Source organism: Dendropsophus ebraccatus, chromosome 2 (assembly GCF_027789765.1).
Source record: "Dendropsophus ebraccatus isolate aDenEbr1 chromosome 2, aDenEbr1.pat, whole genome shotgun sequence".
NCBI lineage: Eukaryota > Metazoa > Chordata > Amphibia > Anura > Hylidae > Dendropsophus > Dendropsophus ebraccatus.
This window is the reverse complement of record NC_091455.1, coordinates 20,315,667-20,333,310: the sequence shown is the minus strand read 5'-3', so window position 1 is coordinate 20,333,310 and position 17,644 is coordinate 20,315,667. Positions and strand designations below refer to the sequence as shown.

At 40.7% G+C, this 17,644-nt stretch overlaps 1 protein-coding gene across 2 annotated transcripts in view; it reads left to right on the top strand.

The window, feature by feature from the left end:
• ANXA13 (annexin A13) overlaps window positions 1–17,407 on the top strand; it is a 32,399-nt gene extending 14,992 nt beyond the window's left edge. For both annotated transcript variants that reach the window (XM_069957138.1, XM_069957137.1), the window contains exons 3-11: window positions 1,359–1,453; window positions 3,146–3,316; window positions 5,238–5,271; window positions 5,358–5,437; window positions 7,645–7,713; window positions 7,949–8,050; window positions 9,217–9,292; window positions 12,853–12,965; window positions 17,148–17,407. In XM_069957138.1, the coding sequence (XP_069813239.1) occupies window positions 1,359–1,453; window positions 3,146–3,316; window positions 5,238–5,271; window positions 5,358–5,437; window positions 7,645–7,713; window positions 7,949–8,050; window positions 9,217–9,292; window positions 12,853–12,965; window positions 17,148–17,267 (860 nt within the window). In that variant the 3' untranslated portion in view covers window positions 17,268–17,407. The remainder of the gene's footprint in view (window positions 1–1,358; window positions 1,454–3,145; window positions 3,317–5,237; window positions 5,272–5,357; window positions 5,438–7,644; window positions 7,714–7,948; window positions 8,051–9,216; window positions 9,293–12,852; window positions 12,966–17,147) is intronic.
• Window positions 17,408–17,644: the final 237 nt, after the last annotated feature.

Below are 17,644 nucleotides of genomic sequence, written 5' to 3'. Positions count from 1 at the left end.
GAATAGTCATGAGTGTACAGCACCTATATAGACCTATGTATCAAGGGACCCTAATTTACATGGCACTGGAACCTATCTGCTTCCTCTTACATTGTCTGTTGAAAAACAAGATAGACGACAGATGGAATAATATATTGGATGGCTACAGGTCAAACTACATTTGCTATTTATGTTGTGTTTATAGCTGTGCAGACCTATGTGTTTCCATGGTAACAGACAACAAACACTCCCTGTGTAGTCTGATCCTGTAGTTATACTGTTTTCTGTTGTTTCCTGCTAAATAAGTATGAGTTAAAGGGAATTTGTCATCAGGAAATTACGTTTATTTTTTAAATAATGTTTTTATGGTAAACATATTTTTAAGAATTTTTGGTGACTTTTTTTCCAATTATCCATTTTTCTATCTATATTATAAAATAATCCTGATATCTTGCAGTTTTCATTCTCACCACTGGGGCTAAAACTAAGCTGAGACGTCCTGTTGTATCTGTAGTGATAAGAGGAAGCTGCTGTGAAGTGATCTGTACAGCATTGCAGCATCATGTGACACCAGTAGATAGAGGAGACAATAGCAGCTCCCTGTGAAATGACCTCTGCAAAGCTCACAGAGCGTGCTCAGTAATGTTTTACAATTATCTGAAGGGGAAAGAGTTGGTCTATTGTAGTCTATGGCCATGAGTCTTGCTGTAAAGCATGTTACTAAATGCTGTTAAGAACAGCCCAGGCAATATGTCAGGCCCCATAACAATGTACAAAAAGCGAAATAGAGAAAAAGAAACAGATTATAATAAAAGAACAAGTTTTAGTATCTGACTCTAATCCATAAAAGAAAATTTAGGTGACAAATTCGCCCATACACCCTCAATAGCTGTCCACATGCACATTAATGTTTGGCGAAGTGAGATTCTGCCACACAGCTCTGGTGGATTATTCCTTGGAGAACAAAAGGGTTAGGCAGTTGAAATACAACATTCCATACCATTCTCTTCCTCCACATCATCTGTTGTGGTAAAGTCAGGAGGCCCCCGTACAAATTATTCATTTGTTCTAACCTTGCTTAAGTTGGTGAGATTGGTTGACTTGTGACCAAAGTGTATGGGACCTTTAGAAGTCACAGCATAATCCATGACAACAGGATCAGACTACACAGGGATTGTTTGTAGTCTGTTACCATGGAGATGTATTTGTCTACATTGGAGCTCTAGACGCAAATCAGTAAAAAATATTTAATCAAGACCATTTGCAAAGTTGTGTAGTCTTTCATTTCAGATGCATTAGAGCCATATACAAGTCCATAAAGTGTATGTATGGAATTTATCCCAGTCACATGCTGATGGACATTGATCTCTATTTCACAGGAACCGACGAAAAAGTAATTATCGAAGTGCTAGCGAATAGATCTTCTGAGCAGCGACAGGAAATAAAGAAAAAATTCAAGACAATGTACGGCAAGGTACTGTATGTTGTATACTGACTATAGCATGTCAGCTTAAAGGGGTTATCCAGTGCTACAAAAACATGGCCACTTTTGTACCACTCTTGTCTCCAGATTGGGTGTGGTTTGAAACTCTGTTCCATTGAAGTAAATGGAGCTTAAAGGGGTTATCCAGCGGTACAAAAACACGGCCATTTTCCCCCCTCTCTTGCCTCCAGTTCAGGTGTGGTTTGCAATTAAGCTCCATTTACTTCAATGGAACTGAGTTTGAAACCCCACCCAATCTGGAGACAAGAGAGGGGGAAAAGTGGCCATGTTTTTGTAGCACTGGAAAACCCTTTTAATTGCAAACCACACCTGAACTGGAGATAAGTGGGGCAAAAGTGGCCATGTTTTTGTAGCACTGGATAACCCCCTTAAAGGGGTTTACTACAATTGACACTTATTCCAATAGGGGATAAACGTCTGATTGCAAGAGGTCTGACCACTGGGACTTGTGAATGTCCGAAGCTTCTGTTTCCATACAGCAGCAGAGTACATACTGGGCCAGTGTGCTCAGCATGGATCCTAGTGGTTGTACCCCCCCCCCAGTGCTAAGGATAGGCGACACATTAAAACCTTGGGATAACCCCTTTAATTGGTTGCAGCATGTACTATTTGCAGTCAGTATTACAATCATGAATCCAGGCACATTTAGTGGCGGTAGTAATCTCAGGGCCCTATTACACCGGACGATTATCCTGCAAATTATCCTTATATAGTTCGAATTTTAACAAAAATCATTTCATGTAAATGCAGGCAACGATCAAATGACCAACGAAAAGTCGCTCATCGGTGGTGACACCAAAATCATTGTTAGTCGTTCGCTGTAATTCTGCATTTGTTCACTAATCGCTCAGTGTAATTGCACATTATTGCTTCTTTTGCCGGGATCAGATAGAGGAAACAGCCGTAGTAATGCTGCGTTTACACGGAACGATTACCGTTCGAATTTTCACACTAACGATCGCATTTGAGTGATAATCGTTCCAAACACAGCAAACGATCAAGCGACGAGCGAGAAATCATTCATTTTGATCTTTCAACATGCTCTCAAATCGTCACTGGTCGTTTGCTAAAAATTCGCAGATCGCTTCATGTAAACAGTCTTACAAAGATTCACTCTATGTGAAAGAGGGGCTTAAACGATCTTAAAAATGATTGCAATAACGATTTTTCTAGCGATTTTTCTAACAATTTTTCTCCGTCTAAACGCTGATGGTTATAAAAACCAAATCGTTGCTTCAAAATCGTTAAACGATCGATTGGGCGAATCATCGCAGCATCATTAACGACTATCGTTCTGTGTAATATAGGGAGCGATTTCAGGTTAACGATAAACGATAATCATTTTCCATTATATATTGTTAATCGTTAAAAATTGCTTAGTCTAAGGGTCCATTTACACAGAAAGATTATCTGACATTATCTGCCAAAGATTTGAAGCCAAAGCCAGAAACAGACTATAAAAAGAGACCAGGTCATAAAGGAAAGCCTGAGATTTCTCCTCTTTTCAAATCCACTCCTGGCTTTGACTTCAAATCTTTGGCAGATAATCTGTCAGATAATCTTTCTGTGTAAATGGACCCTAACAGGACCCTTAGTTCTCTCGCCATTCTCTAATTCTTTAAATAACTTATCCTTTGTGTGATTTTTTATTTTTATTTTCAGGATTTACACAGTGTATTGAAAGGTGAACTGAGCGGTAACTTTGAGAAGACCGCCTTGGCATTGCTTGACCGCCCCTGTGAATATGACGCTAGAGAGCTCAGAAATGCCATGAAAGGAGCCGGAACCAACGAATCTCTGCTGATCCAAATCCTCTGTACAAGAGCCAACTCGGTACGCTGTCCACAACCTCCATGGGGTCATCATAACTAATTCAGTTATTGTACCATCAGGTACACCTCTTTATTTTTTTACCTTAGCCGCCTGGCGTCGGTCTTTTCCCAAGCACCAAGCCGGCTCTATGCACTGAGAGACAGGCCACCCCCCCGGTGTGACAACATCCCCTCCTCTCTGTGATGTGGCTCCATTGGTTCTAATGGAGCCGCGTCACATAGGGTCAGGGGGTTTTGTTACACTGGGGGGGGGGGCACCAGGACCCCAGCGCCGACGCCAAATGGCTAAGGTTAAATATAAAAGGCAATGTACCTGGTGGTACTTTCTCTTTAAACTTTCTTAAAATTCAAGTTCGCCAGTAATTTTATTGCTTTAATGCATCTATATCTACATAGCGAAGACTCCTGATTATATTATGTGTATTCAACTCATATGCAGACCAATATGTCTCTATGGTTACAGGCTACAACTCTCTATAGTCTAATCCTGCCATACACTGTTTCTCCTTCCTTACAAATGACTGCAGGATCAGACTACACAGGTGTTGTTTGTAGTCTGTTACCATGGAGACATTAAGATCTTTATGTACAAAACTTTTATGAGATTTACCACCTAATAGACACAATCCAAACGGTTTAAGGTTTAATGAATTAATTTTAAGTTATAAATATTTATTTCTAATATTACAAAACACATAGGGGGAGATTTATTACACATGGTGTAAAGTGAAACTGGCTCAGTTGCCCCTAGCAACCAATCAGATTCCACCTTTCATTCCTCACAGACTCTTTAGAAAATGAAAGGTGGAATCTGATTGGTTGCTAGGGGCAACTGAGCCAGTTTCACTTTACACCATGTTTGATAAATCTCCCCCTCCCCCCCCACACACACACGGTTTCTTCCTGTACAGTCTCAAAGGGGAACTCTAGCATTTTAGTTCTAATTTAAAATCAACTGGTGTCCAAAAGTTATATAAATTTGTAATTCACTTCTATTTAAAAATCTCCAGCCTTATAGCACTTATCAGCTGCTGTATATCCTGCAGGAAGTGCTGTATTCTCTCCAGAGTGACACAGTGCTCTCTGCTGCCACCTCTGTCCATGTCAGGAACTGTCCAGAGCAGTAGCAAATCCCCATAAAAACCTCTCCTGCTCTCCAGACATACAGCAGCTGATAAGTACTGGAAGACTGGAAATTTTTAAATAGAAGTAAATTACAAATCTATATTTCTTTCTCACACCAGTTGATTTGAAAGAGATGTGTAGTCAACAGAGCTCCCCTTTAATAGACAGCACATAATGAAGCATGTGTGTATGGCAGATGCAATGAATGGAAGTTAATATACAGGAAAAAGTCCTTAGACTAACACAGTCTCCAAAAAGTGATGGAGTAAAACCCCTACCATAGAGATCAGGCGGTAACAACACAGCCATATATTATACACAGTATTACTATACTTACCTGTCTAGCCTGCTGAAAGAAATCAGTATCAAAAAAGAATTGTGCTCAGAACAACTAAATAGTTTGATGGTAGTGTGTTATATGTATTTTGGGTGGGGGAAAAGTACTATCTAAGTGTCTTTTCCCCCGCCTGATAGGCAGTGCAATAGAGCGGTCATTAAATCCCTAATCCTCTGCTGACCCTGCTCTGTCTTTAGCCCAGGCTTTCTGTTCCTATGTACACTCTAGCCAGGAATTCAGTCAACTCTATTTCCTTTCCAATATGTAAGAAGTGTTCTGGTCATAATGAAGGCAGGAGCTATTCATTTCTATGAGTTGACTATGTAGCTTTTACCATAGCAACCATTCATGCCTTGATAAAGTTATACAGTATATATATATATATATATATATATATATATATATATATATATATATATATATATATATCTTAATTCTTTTGTGCATCTTTATTTTTCAGCAAATACGAAACATAAAAGAGTCCTACAAGAGATGTACGTATGGTTACTCCTCTTCTATAGTAATACATTGTAGTGACTGGATTTTGCACGTCTTACATTGATACGTGTCCATTTTTTAGTGTTTGACAGAGATCTGGAGTCTGATGTTAAGAGTGAAACCAGCGGATACTTCAGGAAGATCCTTCTCTCATTGCTGCAGGTAACTATAAGTCACGCCTGGAGCTCTGACCTCTTGTGATCACAGATGTGGACAATAAGGACTTTTCCTAATGTATTTTATATAGAAGGTGGGATTCTGATATAATATATGATCATTTAAAGGGGTACTCCGGTGAAAAAAGTTGTCTTTAAATCAACTGGTGTGAAAAGATAAAAATATTTGTAAATTACTTCTATTTAAAAATCTCCAGTCTTCCAGTACTTATCTGCTGCTGTATGTCCTGCAGGAAGTGGTGTATTCTTTCCAGCCTGACACAGTGCTCTCTGCTGCCACCTCTGTCCATGTCAGGAACTGTCCAGAGTAGAAGCAAATCCCCATAGAAAACCTCTCTTGCTCTGGACAGTTCCTGACACGGACAGAGGTGGCAGCAGAGAGCACTGTGTCAGACTGGAAAGAATACACCACTTCCTGCAAGACATACAGCAGCTGGTAAGTACTGGAAGACTGGTGATTTTTAAATAGAAGTGGAAACATTACCATCATGCTATGAGTCAGATCCCGCTGCCTTTTTTGTATAGAAGCATTTCTGGTATTTTCAGAATTTCAATTACAATCCCTCAAATAGCTGTGGTTTCTAGCAGCCAGAGAGTCAGGACGAGGCCTCACACTGCATGGAAGACCTCACTGGTATAAACCGTGCTACTAAATATGCACTGGACTTGATGAACTTCTGTACGTCGTCACATTGCAAGAACAGATTCAGACAGGATGAAGGAACCTAGAACACTTCATGGCGGGTTACAATGCTACTTTAAGCCCTGACAAATACATTTTATTTATAAAGTTATGTAACTTTATTAAAGAAAATGTAATTTTTTTTTTTTTTTTTTTTACATCTTTATTTTGAGTGGCAGCAGTAAGGGGTGACCCAGCCCCCCTGCTGCCACCAATGGCCATGTCGGGAACTGCAGGGCTGCACAAGTCTTGGTCCCAGCATGCAGTGCTAGCGATACTGAGCTCCCCCTAGTGTCTGTTCTATTGACAGTTATCTCTGCTCGATCTGCTATACTGTACTACAGCTGTAGCTCTCCTGATACAGACAGCTTCCCCCAGTGTAATGTCTATTCTAATGGTAACATGTATTATATACATATCAGGAGAGGCTGCAGCACTAGTGACACAGACAGCTTCCCCTAGTGTAATGTCTATTCTAATGGTAACATGTATTATATAGACATCCGGGGACTCTGCGGCACTAGTGACACAGACAGCTTCCCCTAGTGTAATGTCTATTCTAATGATAACATGTATTATATAGACATCAGGGGAGGCTGCAGCACTAGTGACACAGACAGCTTCCCCTAGTGTAATGTCTATTCTAATGGTAACATGTATTATATAGACATCAGGGGAGGCTGCAGCACTAGTGACACAGACAGCTTCCCCTAGTGTAATGTCTATTCTAATGGTCACATGTATTATATAGACATTTGGGGAGGCTGCAGCACTACTGGCATAGACAGCTTCCCCCAGTGTAATGTCTATTCTAATGGTAACATGTATTATATAGACATTTGGGGAGGCTGCAGCACTATGGACACACACAGCTTCACTCTGTGTAATGTTTATTCTAATGGTAACATGTATTTTATAGACATCAGGGGAGGCTGCAGCACTAGTGACATGGACAGCTCCCCCAAGTGTAATGTCCATTCTAATGGTAACATGTATTGTATAGACATTAGGGGAGGCTGCAGCACTAGTGACATAGACAGCTTCCCCCAGTGTAATGTCTATTCTAATGGTAACATGTATTATATAGACATCAGGGTAGGCTGAGTATCTGCATGCAGCAGCACTAGTGATATGTAACTGTGCTGGGACTAGGGCCTGAGCAGCCCTGCAGTTCCCAACACTACTACTGATGGCAGCAGGGAAATTAAACTCATCTTAAAATATTAGCCAGGTTTCCCCACAGATTACAGCTGATCATTGGTGATTCCAGTGGGGAGACATATTGCGATCAGCTTGTCATGGAACCCTTCTAACAAGTCTAGAAAACCAAGTATGGTTTCTGTAGACAAGAAGGAGCACAAGGATACAGTGAGAGAAATATGCAGATAGTTTTGAGGGTGAAGGGAGGTAATTATGATTATAGAAATGAATAATTCTATTAATTATATGTTAAATCTGAAACTACAAAAATCTGGACCTCAACAACTGCGTTTTCTTTTTTTACTTTTTAGGCAGATCGAGATGAAGGTCTGGACGTCAATAAGGATCTTGCTGGTCAGGATGCTAAGAAGCTATATGAAGTGAGTAGTCCTGAAATTTTTCTCCTCAAGTGGTGTGCTGTTTACAATTGAGCTCCATACACTTCAATGGAACTGAGCTGCAATACCACACCCAAACTGAGGATAAGAGTGGCGCTGTTTCTGGAAGAAAGCAGATATGTGTTTCTAGACAACCACTTTAACATGGAATAAACAGGACTTCTATAATGTATAGCCTAATCCTCCACTATGGTTTTTATTATTTTTTTCTCCTTAGGCCGGTGAAGGTCGATGGGGCACAGACGAGTCGGAGTTTAATGTTGTCTTGGCAACAAGGAACTACATGCAGCTAAGAGCCACATTTGCAGCATATGAAATTGTAAGAATTTTGGACATTGGTCAAACATACATATATATATATATATATATATATATATATATATATATATATATATGGACCAGATATGATGGTACAGTGTTCATGGAAGAATAGACCTGTCTTGAAATAAGTTGCCTTTTATTTGGGGCGGCACATTTAGGTGACAGATCCACTTTAGATTCAGAGAAGCCCTGTAAGCCGTAATGAAAGGTTTTTTTTTTTAGAGTCGGCCATTTCGAAGGTAACAGAGAACCATTTTTGGTCACCCGGTCCCCTAACCTGTAAAATAAGCCCCACATGGTCATCTAACCCATAAACAAAGACCCGTCCTTGTCTTCTAACCTGTAAACAAAGACCCATCTTGTCCCCTAACTATAAATGGACGAATCTCCAGCATGCTCAGGTTTGTCTAAGTCTGAGCATCAGACATTTGACTCCCTCTGGAGAAGTCAGAAGCGGCCCTAGGGCTGACAGGAAGTCATGGATACAGGTTCGCTCATCTCTACTCCTAACCTGTAACCAAAGACCCACCAAACAAAATAAAGATCCATTATTGTCTCCAGACCTGTAACCAAAGACCCATCCTTGTCTCCTAACCTGTAAATAAAGATCTATCCTTTTCTTCTAACCTGTAAACAAAAACAAATCATTGTCACCTAACCTGTAAACAAAGACCTATCCTTGTTTCATAACCTGTAGACCCCTCCTCTTGGCTTCTAACCTGTAAACAAAGACCTATCCTTGTTTCATAACCTGTAGACCCCTCCTCTTGGCTTCTAACATGTAAACAAAGACCTATCCTTGTTTCATAACGTGTAAATAAGGACCCACAATTGTCTCATAAACTGTAAACAAAGACCCATCCTAATATTTAAACATTGACCCATCCTTGTCTCCAAACCTATAAACAAAGACTTATCCTTGTTTCCTAACCTGTAGAACCATCATTGGCTCCTAAACTGTAAACAAAGACTCATCCTTGTACTTTCCTTCTTCCTCACTTTCTACATGTGTATTAGTCTTGTATGTTACTCCCATAGTCCATACTTGCCAACCCTGCCAGAATGTCACAGAGATGCCCAAAAAAATCTGAATTTCTTTCAAGAGATGGGACAAATATCTTTAGTAGATAACCATAGAACCTTCTATTTCTGCTTCTTCTCTAGCTACATGGGAAGAATATCGAAGATGCAATTAAAAGCGAAACGTCTGGAGACTTGAAAAAAGCTTATCTCACAATCGGTACGTTTTGTTAGAGTATTTTTCTAGATGATATGTAAATTCTTCAAGATTTCTTCATCCACTTGGTTGACCACCCTCTCAGCTACAGACACATTTCATTGTATGGCTGTCTGCAGGTCATAGGCTGATGTGGAGCTATAAGTAGGGACTGTGAATTTAGAAATTCTAGGGGAGATTTATCAAACATGGTGTAAAGTGACACTGGCTCAGTTGCCCCTAGCAACCAATCAGATTCCACCTTTCATTTTCCAAAGAGTTTGTGAGGAATGAAAGGTGGAATCTGATTGGTTGCTAGGGGCAACTGAGCCAGTTCTACTTTACACCATGTTTGATAAATCTCCCCCACTGTATTGACATATAATTGTTTTAACATATATACCATCAACGGCAACGTTTGCAATAAGTATGTTTTCCTTGTGCCATGGTAATATATGGCACAAGGTGTCAGCAGAGCAAGTCCTACACTCCCTTTAGGTCAGCTGCATTGAAGAGGGGGCTCCACATGGGGGTTAGGGGAGAGGTTAGGGTGTAGCAAGTGAAAGAGTTGCATAGAGTCTAGCGTTACCACCTAGTTACTGATCCTAGGTTTCTCTAAAGGATAATTCCATCAATCGTCTCCCAGCAGTTTGGATTTGCTGGATGTTGTAGTGTGGATGAGCTGCGGTTTCCTATCCCAGGATGCAGGTCTAAACGGAGATAGAAGTTACAGCCACAAAATACTGTCCTGACTAGAGACTCACTTCAGCTACAGAGTCCTGGTAGAAACTTACCCCCCAAGCACATGGTGCAAAAGTCACAATATAACTTAACATTATTAGAAAGCCGAGAAACAATATGGTTTGATACAGTCAACCAAATGGGAAAGTAACAGGACACTGTGGTATAATGTGTATGTGTACTATATGGCGGCAGTATTTATACACTGCATACCTATATTAGCTTAGTTTACATCCTGTCAGAAAAAGTCCCCGACCTGTTTTTCTTGGAGACCTACAATGATCTCGTCTCTGACCGCAGTGTTATTATACAGGTAGGTGCCTGAGGCGGCGTAGTTTACAGTGACAACAAAAACAGGATTGTGTTGATTATTTTGCCGTCCTATATATGGAAGAAGGTCACAGCCTGTAATTTAGGGTTTACCCACGCACAATGCCCAGGGGCGACGTCACCTGTAAGCGCACCTCCTGGAGGTAAGGCAGGGGTTTATAGTCTCTACCAATTCCCAGGAGACACAGTCCCAGGAATGTGATATACTGTAAGTAGAATCTGTCTGGAAGGATGTGGTCACCAGGTTTATGTGAAGGCTTTTGTCTTCTCCTGGCATGAGAGACTATTACCGCAATGCTCCTAGCTGGCTCCGCTCACAGGGAACCAGGGACCGTACACGTAACCCTTGGCACCGACATGATCTGTCATGAAACCTCTCAAGGTCCTGACCCATCATATTGTGGTGACCCCCTGGGATGTTATGTCAAAGGATTGGCCGGTCACTTGCTAGATGTTGAGGTGTGACGACACTTTGGTGGTGGTCACCGAGATATAGATTGGACCTTAGGGCGTTACTTCGTGACGCCAGTGCCGTTTGGTAACACAGGTGTGATGGCACGCCTGCTTTTAGTTTAGGAAGGCTGGTTGTACCCTTTTCCCCTGTGGACAGTGTCCTGCCGGGCTTCTACGGATTCACTTGGGTTAGTGTAGTCACGGATGGCCAGAGTGGTGTAGTGACCCTCCCGGACTATCAGAACTGCCACCCACAGAAAGGGGAAATGTCCCAAGGTTGTAGTGTATACTGTGTCGGTGTGAGATGAAGAATCATGGAGGCTCTTTATCATAAAGAAGCTTGGTTTTGAGAGGTACTTGTGATCCATGTGACATATAAGCAAACAATAACCCGTTACACACTTCAGCCATGCAGCATCTAAATACACATATCTAATACAGCCACATCTAGTAGCGAAATTCTATCACTACTTCTATCTCACTTTGGTACAAAAAGTACAGACTTTTCTGAAGGGTGTAACCAATAGTAACACTCCTGGTAGGACACCACAATTTACTGCAAACCTACAATAATGGACATATCATATTTAATTTACACTCCTGTACACTACATCCTCTACAATGCAACACAGCAGAGCACACTCAGTATATACAATAAACCAGCAGGTTGATATCTTGGAAACATGAAGTATTCAGAATGCAGCTCTGGAAGTCAATGGCGCATTCACATCTGGATGTGGAGGAGAATAAGAATTTGCTTCTAAAGAATCCATTCCTACATGATTCTACTCTGAGAGTCAAGTTCTTGTCTTTGGAGGTCCATAAAAAGTACTAGACCCCATAAAATTCAATAGGCCCCCTGTAATACCTTTTTATTCCAGCGGGAGTGCTATAGAGACACTTAGACTCTCCTTGTTTCCTGCTGTTTGTAGGTCTCAGCACCCATACCTCCCATGATCACCCACTGGCAGGGGGACCCACAAGGCGAGGCAGTGTTGTCTTCAGCACACTAGATAAGAGTTTTAATAATGAAGAATTTTCTTTCACATAAATATTCTTGTTTGTAGAATTTATAAACTATTTGCACACAGTACAAGCTGCGGGGGCGGCAGGGGGCACAGACCACTTATACCCGCTGACACATGACTCATACACAGACATTTAAGGGGGCAGAAATTCCATTTGGCTAATATGTCAGCACAGTCTCACGCATGTCCTGCCCCCGGCCTGACCTGGATCCTGGTCCCGGAGGAACTCCGCTAATGGCTGATTCTGAAGAAACTTGATAATCACATTAAAGGAGATGTGGAAATCGCTCCGCGCAATTCTGGGCTCCGGCCATTGCCAGAATAATTGATGTTATCTGGGAATAATGGAACTTGTAATATTTACCGCCTGTCAGCAATTCTGCAGTACAGTATGTAGAGCCTGACCACAAGTCCGAGGATAGGGGGATAGTGCTCTCTATAGCTTATTGTAACATATGAGACTCATATAACACAAGTAATAGTCAGGTCCTTATTATATATCCTCTTAGTTAAAGGGGTACTCCAAAGAAAAAAATTGGAGGACATTTATCAAATATATGCCACGGAAGAGGGGCAGATTCAACTCTTTTCCGTTGAGTACGCCTGCCATACCCCAGGCTCGAATGATGGACGGGCAGGGGTAGTGCAGCAAGGCGGGAAGGAGGAGGGGCCTCCCCCTGCACCACATTTTTTAAGGTTTACATGCAAAAATTTACACCTATTCAGGAGCAGGTGTCAATTTTTGCGCAACGCCTGTGCCTTCAACTGGTGTCAGAAAGTTATACAGATTTGTAATGTACTTCTATTTAAAAATCTCCAGTCTTCCAGTACTTATCAGCTGCTGTTTGCTGTGCAGGAAGTGATGTATTCTTTCCAGTCTGACACAATGCTCTCTGCTGCCACCTCTGTCCACGTCAGGAACTGTCCAAAGCAGCAGCAAATCCCCATAGAAAACCTCTCCTGCTCTGGACAGGATCTGTCCACTTTCCACTAATACCCAGCCACTAAATCATATTTTGTCTCTTTTTCTAGTACAATGCACTAAGGATTGTCAGGGATATTTTGCCAAGAAACTTTACAAAGCCATGAAGGGAGCCGGAACAGACGAAGCCACATTAATCCGTATTCTTGTCACCAGGGCAGAGGTAAGATCTATAGCGGTCATGTATACCTGTGGAGGTGTCTGGCTGGGAATCCTCTGTATATCTTACGTATAGCATATACAGCACTGTGCACACTACTGCAGTATTAATAGTTTACCTATATCAATTAAAGTGAATCTGTATCACCTCCCCCCCCCTTTTCTCAGTTTATGCCTGGTCCTGGGCTTCCCTTGTCTCCTGGTGCCAGTATTTGGGAAAAAAATACTTATCTATTTAGGTAGAACATCCCTGCCCTAGGCCTGCAGCGCCTCCCTCCCCCCTTTCTTCTTTGTCAGCACATCCCTGGGCTGGATACCTCTAACATGACACCATCTTCCACAACCTCACCTTCATAGCAGGGTTTGGCTGTTCCTCGCTCAATTTTAAGCCTCCTATGTAGCTGTTTCTGTTTCAGTTAATGACTGTGTTTCAGCCTACATATAAAAATGATGTTCTTCATCACCTGCTGGTATATGGTGTATGGTTAATAATCCACCTGACTAATCCTACAACATCACTGACTTGGTACAAGTATACCCAGAAGAATAGATGGCGTATTGAGGGTAAAGGGCGGTCACACCAAATATTCATCTAATTTAGATTAATTGATCAAAAATAACTATAACACTTCTAGCGTAAATTCACATTCTATACATATTATACACTCTACACATTCTACATACATATCATTATATTATTTAGCATATATGTATAATACATGTGCTAATACATTATTATGTTCTCATATACACATATAACCCTATATATATAAAACCTCATTATTGGGTAAAAATCTGAATAATAACAACAACAAAAGTAAAAAAACTAATACAACCAGGTCATTTTATTTTAAGGCCCATTCCCTCAGTTTAACACTAGGGGGCAGTGGAGCTATTCATGCATTGTATATACCTATATCTACTCAGGCCCTTCTGTTGTGTGCATCATCGACTTCATTTAGAGATGATGAAACTGTTCTGTGAGCGGAGATGGCGCCACATGATGAGGAAATACAGGAGCGGACAAAACATAGTGTGTGTGTGTATATATATATATATATATATATATATATATATACATATATATATATAGATATAGATATATATTATAGGCAACATAGTTGTATGCAGTACCACAGGTTACATGACTAGAATACACCACTGTATATAGTACAATAGGTTACATGACTGTATAAGGTACCATAGGTTCCATTACTGTGAACAATGCTATCGGTAACACATTTGTATACAGTACCATAGGTTACAGCACTATATATAGTACCATGATACTGTATATAATAGGCTAAATTAATTTCTTTAGTACTAAAAGTTGCCTTACTCTATATAGCACCATAAGGCACACCACTGAATATACTATTATAGGCTACATGATTGTATATAGTGCCATAGGCTACATGATTGTATAGAGTACCATAGCACCTTAGGGTACACTACTGTATATAGTACCATTAGTTACATTATAATATATAGTACCATAATACCGTAGGATACACTAAAGTATATAGAACCATAGGTTACTTGATAGTATATAGTACCAGAATACTTTAGGGAACTTCACAGTATATAGTGCCATAAAATCAAAGGGTTTACCACTGCGCACAGCAACATAGGTTATATTATTGGACATAGTACCACAAGTTATAGTGTTGTATATAGTCCCATAATATCATAGGTTACACAACTGTATATAGTACCATATGTTACAGTATTGTATATAGTACCATAATATCATAAGGTACACCACTGTATATAGTACCATAGGGTACACTACTGTATATAGTACCATAGGGTACACCACTGTATATACTACCATAGGGTACACCAATGTATATACTACCATAGGGTACACTACTGTATATAGTACCATAGGGTACACCACTGTATATACTACCATAGGGTACACCAATGTATATACTACCATAGGGTACACTACTGTATATAGTACCATAGAGTACACCACTGTATATAGTACCATAGGGTACACTACTGTATATAGTACCATAATATCATAGGGTACACTACTGTATATAGTACCATAAGGTACACTACTGTCTATAGTACCATAGGGTACAAAGTCCCATAATATCATAGAGTACACTACTGTATATTGTACCATAATATTATAGGGTACACCGCTGTATATAGTCCCATAATACCATAGGGTACACTACTGTATATAGTACGATAGGTTACACTACTGTATATAGTACCATAGGGTACACTACTGTATATAGTACAATAATATCATAAGGTACACTACTGTATATAGTCCCATAGTACCATAGGGTACACCACTGTATATAGTTACATAGTACCATAGGGTACACTACTGTATATAGTACCATAGTATCATAGGGTACACTACTGTATATAGTACCATAGGGTACACTACTGTATATAGTACAATAATATCATAAGGTACACTACTGTATATAGTCCCATAGTACCATAGGGTACACCACTGTATATAGTTACATAGTACCATAGGGTACACTACTGTATATAGTACCATAGGGTACACTACTGTATATAGTACCATAGGGTACACTACTGTATATAGTACCATAATATCATAAGGTACACTACTGTATATAGTTCCATAGTACCATAGGGTACACCACTGTATATAGTTACATAGTACCATAGGGTACACTACTGTATATAGTACCATAGTATCATAGGGTACACTACTGTATATAGTACCATAGGGTACACTACTGTATATAGTACCATAATATCATAAGGTACACTACTGTATATAGTCCCAAAGTACCATAGGGTACACCACTGTATATAGTCCTAATTGGTGAGAGGAGATGAGGGTCTGCAGGTGTAGTGCCGTAGTGCTGGGGGCAGCAGCTGGTAATACAGCCCTGAGCATACAGTACAGCTATGTAATACCCCCCTATACACAGCACAGCTATGTAATACCCCCCTATACACAGTACAGCTATGTAATACCCCCTATACACAGTACAGCTATGTAATACCCCCTATACACAGTACAGCTATGTAATACCCCCTATACACAGTACAGCTGTTATACCCCCTATACACAGTACAGCTATGTAATACCCCCCTATACACAGCACAGCTATGTAATACCCCCTATACACAGTACAGCTATGTAATACCTCCTATACACAGCACAGCTATGTAATACCCCCCTATACACAGTACAGCTATGTAATACCCCCTATACACAGTACAGCTATGTAATACCCCCTATACACAGTACAGCTATGTAATACCCCCTATACACAGTACAGCTATGTAATACCCCTCTATACACAGTACAGCTATGTAATACCCCCCTATACACAGCACAGCTATGTAATACCCCCTATACACAGTACAGCTATGTAATACCCCCCTATACACAGTACAGCTATGTAATACCCCCCTATACACAGTACAGCTATGTAATACCCCCCTATACACAGTACAGCTATGTAATACCCCCTATACACAGTACAGCTATGTAATACCCCCTATACACAGTACAGCTATGTAATACCCCCCTATACACAGCACATCTATGTAATACCCCCCTATACACAGTACAGTTATGTAATACCCCCCTATACACAGTACAGCTATGTAATACCCCCCTATACACAGTACAGCTATGTAATACCCCCTATACACAGTACAGCTATGTAATACCCCCCTATACACAGTACAGCTATGTTATACCCCCCTATACACAGTACAGCTATGTAATACCCCCTATACACAGTACAGCTATGTAATACCCCCTATACACAGTACAGCTATGTAATACCCCCTATACACAATACAGCTATGTAATACCCCCCTATACACAGTAAAGCTATGTAATACCCCCCTATACACAGTACAGCTATGTAATACCCCCCTATACACAGTACAGCTATGTAATACCCCCCTATACACAGTACAGCTATGTAATACCCCCCTATACACAGTACAGCTATGTAATACCCCCCTATACACAGTACAGCTATGTAATACCCCCTATACACAGTACAGCTATGTAATACCTCCTATACACAGTACAGCTATGTAATACCCCCCTATACACAGTACAGCTATGTAATACCCCCCTATACACAGTACAGCTATGTAATACCCCCCTATACACAGTACAGCTCGGATCATCACTTCTCATCTTCTGTCTTTACAGATTGATCTCGAGACGATCAAACAAAGATACCAGGAGCTGTATAAGAAGAGTCTAGCGGACACCATTAAGTCAGACACGTCGGGAGACTTCTGTAAGCTCCTCCTGGCTCTCCTGCACTGAGTCTCATACAATAAGACGTCTTCTGTAGAGGATGAGGCCCCTTCATGTATCTCCACCCATCTCTATGTAATCTCCTCACGACTTCTGTCAGCGACTAATGCTGGGAATAAACATTTGTGTGAAACCATCGCCTTCCTACATCTCTGCCCTCTTGTCGTCATTGTTTCTGGTGAAAATATTAAACTGATCCGAATCATACAGCAATAAATCTTATATACTGTGTATATATATATATATATATATATAAGCATAGATGGCGCCCCCCGCTACAGTCTGTGCACTCTCCCAACCACACCAGTGGGCAGGCATAGGGGAAAGCATTATAGCCAGTTACCCCGGACCACTAGGCCCATAGAATGATACCGCAGACTATCCTT